The sequence below is a fragment of the Oryzias melastigma genome, linkage group LG9, assembly GCF_002922805.2.
Source record: "Oryzias melastigma strain HK-1 linkage group LG9, ASM292280v2, whole genome shotgun sequence".
Lineage (NCBI taxonomy): Eukaryota > Metazoa > Chordata > Actinopteri > Beloniformes > Adrianichthyidae > Oryzias > Oryzias melastigma.
Window position 1 is genome coordinate 12,259,133 of NC_050520.1, and position 2,231 is coordinate 12,261,363.

Here is a 2,231-nt window from a genome sequence, read left to right on the forward strand (position 1 = left end):
TTTGTACCAACTACAATACACTGAAAGTACTTGAGTCTTTCCATGTTGGAGAGTTTGGAGTCAGACTGATGGAGGATTCTGTGGACAGGAGTCTGTTCTACAGTTGATCTGTTCAAACAGGTGTCTTCAGTTCAGGAGACAGGTTGATGAGGAGAGTCTAACTCCTAAGGGAACCAGAAGTGGGATCAAATACTTATTTCCCCCAATGAAATGCAAATAAATGTGTATCAATTCTTTAAAGTGGGTTTCTTGGTTTGAATTAACTGAAAAGTAAATTAGTGAACAAGTGAATTCAAGACAAATGAATACACATAGAATTTATTTAACTAAAGATGAATGAATGGGTGACTTTTTGAACAAATGAAAAACTGAAATAATATACAGTTTGATCAAAATGATGATATGAAGGAATAAGTTATTCAAACAAGTTATTATTAAATTGGACGAACTAATTATTTGATGTTTGTTGTATTAACCGATGTTCTGTTTGTAGAACCAAGCTTAACGTGGTTTAGCTACGTTCTCTCATCATTCATACCTGAGCTGTCTTTGATTGTGGGTGTGTTGGGCGTGTGAATGATATAATCAGTTCTGATTGTGTCGCTACTGTTGCTGGAGGCGGAGACTCCCAGCGGCATGAGTCATGGTTCTGACATCAGAAGGATGCTTGTTCCTTCTGAGAAAACTGTCAGTCAACAGAGATCATCAGCAGATGAAGTAACAGATTGGAGTTTCAGCCTTACTGAAACCAAGTGACTGAAACTCGCTTCCTGGATTTCTGAAGAAGCTGTCATAGTGAACCGTGGATGATTCTCCTCTCAAAGAAACTTATCCAAATAATCGCTGATGTTTACTTCTCAGAGCAGCAGAGGAGAACTGTGCGGGATGAAAAGTCTCAGGTTAACTGTTAGAAAATATAAGGTCTTTGGGTAGGCATAAAAAATGATAATTATCCAGTAAACTTTTTTAATGTGACCCTTATTGAACCAGGCAAGCTATTAAGAACATGTACTTATTTACAATAAATGGAGAAATATAAAGATGGATTTAAAAGATGAAAACTCTCGGGTCAACTGTGAAAGAGGAAAAGTCGCAGGTCAACTGTGAAAGATAAAAAGTTTCATATCCACTGAGCGAGTGCACACATCTCGTGACTCACGCAGCAGCGTAGGAGCACAGAGAGCACAGCAGTGAGAAACATCCGTTTCTAGCATAAATGTTTCTGAGAATCCTTCCTGCTGGTGGAGTTTCTTCAACTTCCAAGAAACTCAAAGGAAACAATGACTTTTTTGTTTTTTTAACAGGATCCAACATACCTGGAGAAGAGGGACAGGTGTGAGTACCTGAAGAATAAGCTCTCCCACATTAAACAGAAGATCCAGGAGTACGACCAGGCTGCCGGTTAGAGTCCCAGCTCTGCCTTGCTGCATGCTGCTGAGCTGCACCACAAAGAGGACCTTTGTCCAGCATGAACTTGTTTGTTGACTCGAGCCGCATCGCCTCAAACCTGTGAGATCACAGACTGCTGCTCTGAGCGTCTTTGGATGCTGAATCTGCAGATCCCAGCTCAACTGGATCTCCTCTTCAGGGATCTGCTGTCGTGTGGAAATGATCGTACTTCCATTTTTGAGTCTGTCGTTTTTATTCTTTCTTATATTTCCTACAGCTTGCGGCAATAAAATCTTTGTATATTACTAAAAGAAGCATCCGTTTGATGGTAGCAGGTGGAGAGCAGAAGAACAAACCGATCCGGATCACCACATTTCTCTGGATCAAACTGGCCGTGTCTCACAAAGTGATTTGAATGTTGTACTGAAATCCTAAAACACAGATACCTGATGATCTCTCTCAGGAACCTAAAGTCTGAGTGTATGTTTGCTGAATTGGGTCCAAACGCAGGGGGGTGATGGACTTGCCCTTCGGAACCTTTTGGGTTCCTGGTGCTCTGGGTTCTAAAGGGTTCCTCAAGTCAAGACCAGCATCAGACAGCCTTCACAGCTCCTGCTATAAAGGATTCACTGACACATGTATTCCCATAATCCTCTGGTTAGTTCAAAGGTGACAACACCTTTTGGGGGGAGGGGCAGGATTAGGAATAATCCAGCATGATGTGGTCAAATCTGGAACATCTCCAGATCATTTGATTTTATTGATATTAATGACCTGATGTTATCTTGAGCTCATTTCCAACTTGTACAATTTTGACAAAATATATTTTTCTGGAGAGTAAA

At 40.8% G+C, this 2,231-nt stretch overlaps 1 protein-coding gene across 3 annotated transcripts in view; it reads left to right on the plus strand.

The window, feature by feature from the left end:
* The window catches only part of marveld2b (MARVEL domain containing 2b), a 15,670-nt gene extending 13,970 nt beyond the window's left edge, over positions 1 to 1,700 (plus strand). For all 3 annotated transcript variants that reach the window (XM_024260103.2, XM_024260104.2, XM_036213714.1), the window contains exon 7: positions 1,305 to 1,700. In XM_024260103.2, coding sequence (XP_024115871.1) covers positions 1,305 to 1,406 — 102 coding nt within the window. In that variant the 3' untranslated portion in view covers positions 1,407 to 1,700. The remainder of the gene's footprint in view (positions 1 to 1,304) is intronic.
* The last annotated feature ends 531 nt before the right edge of the window (positions 1,701 to 2,231 follow it).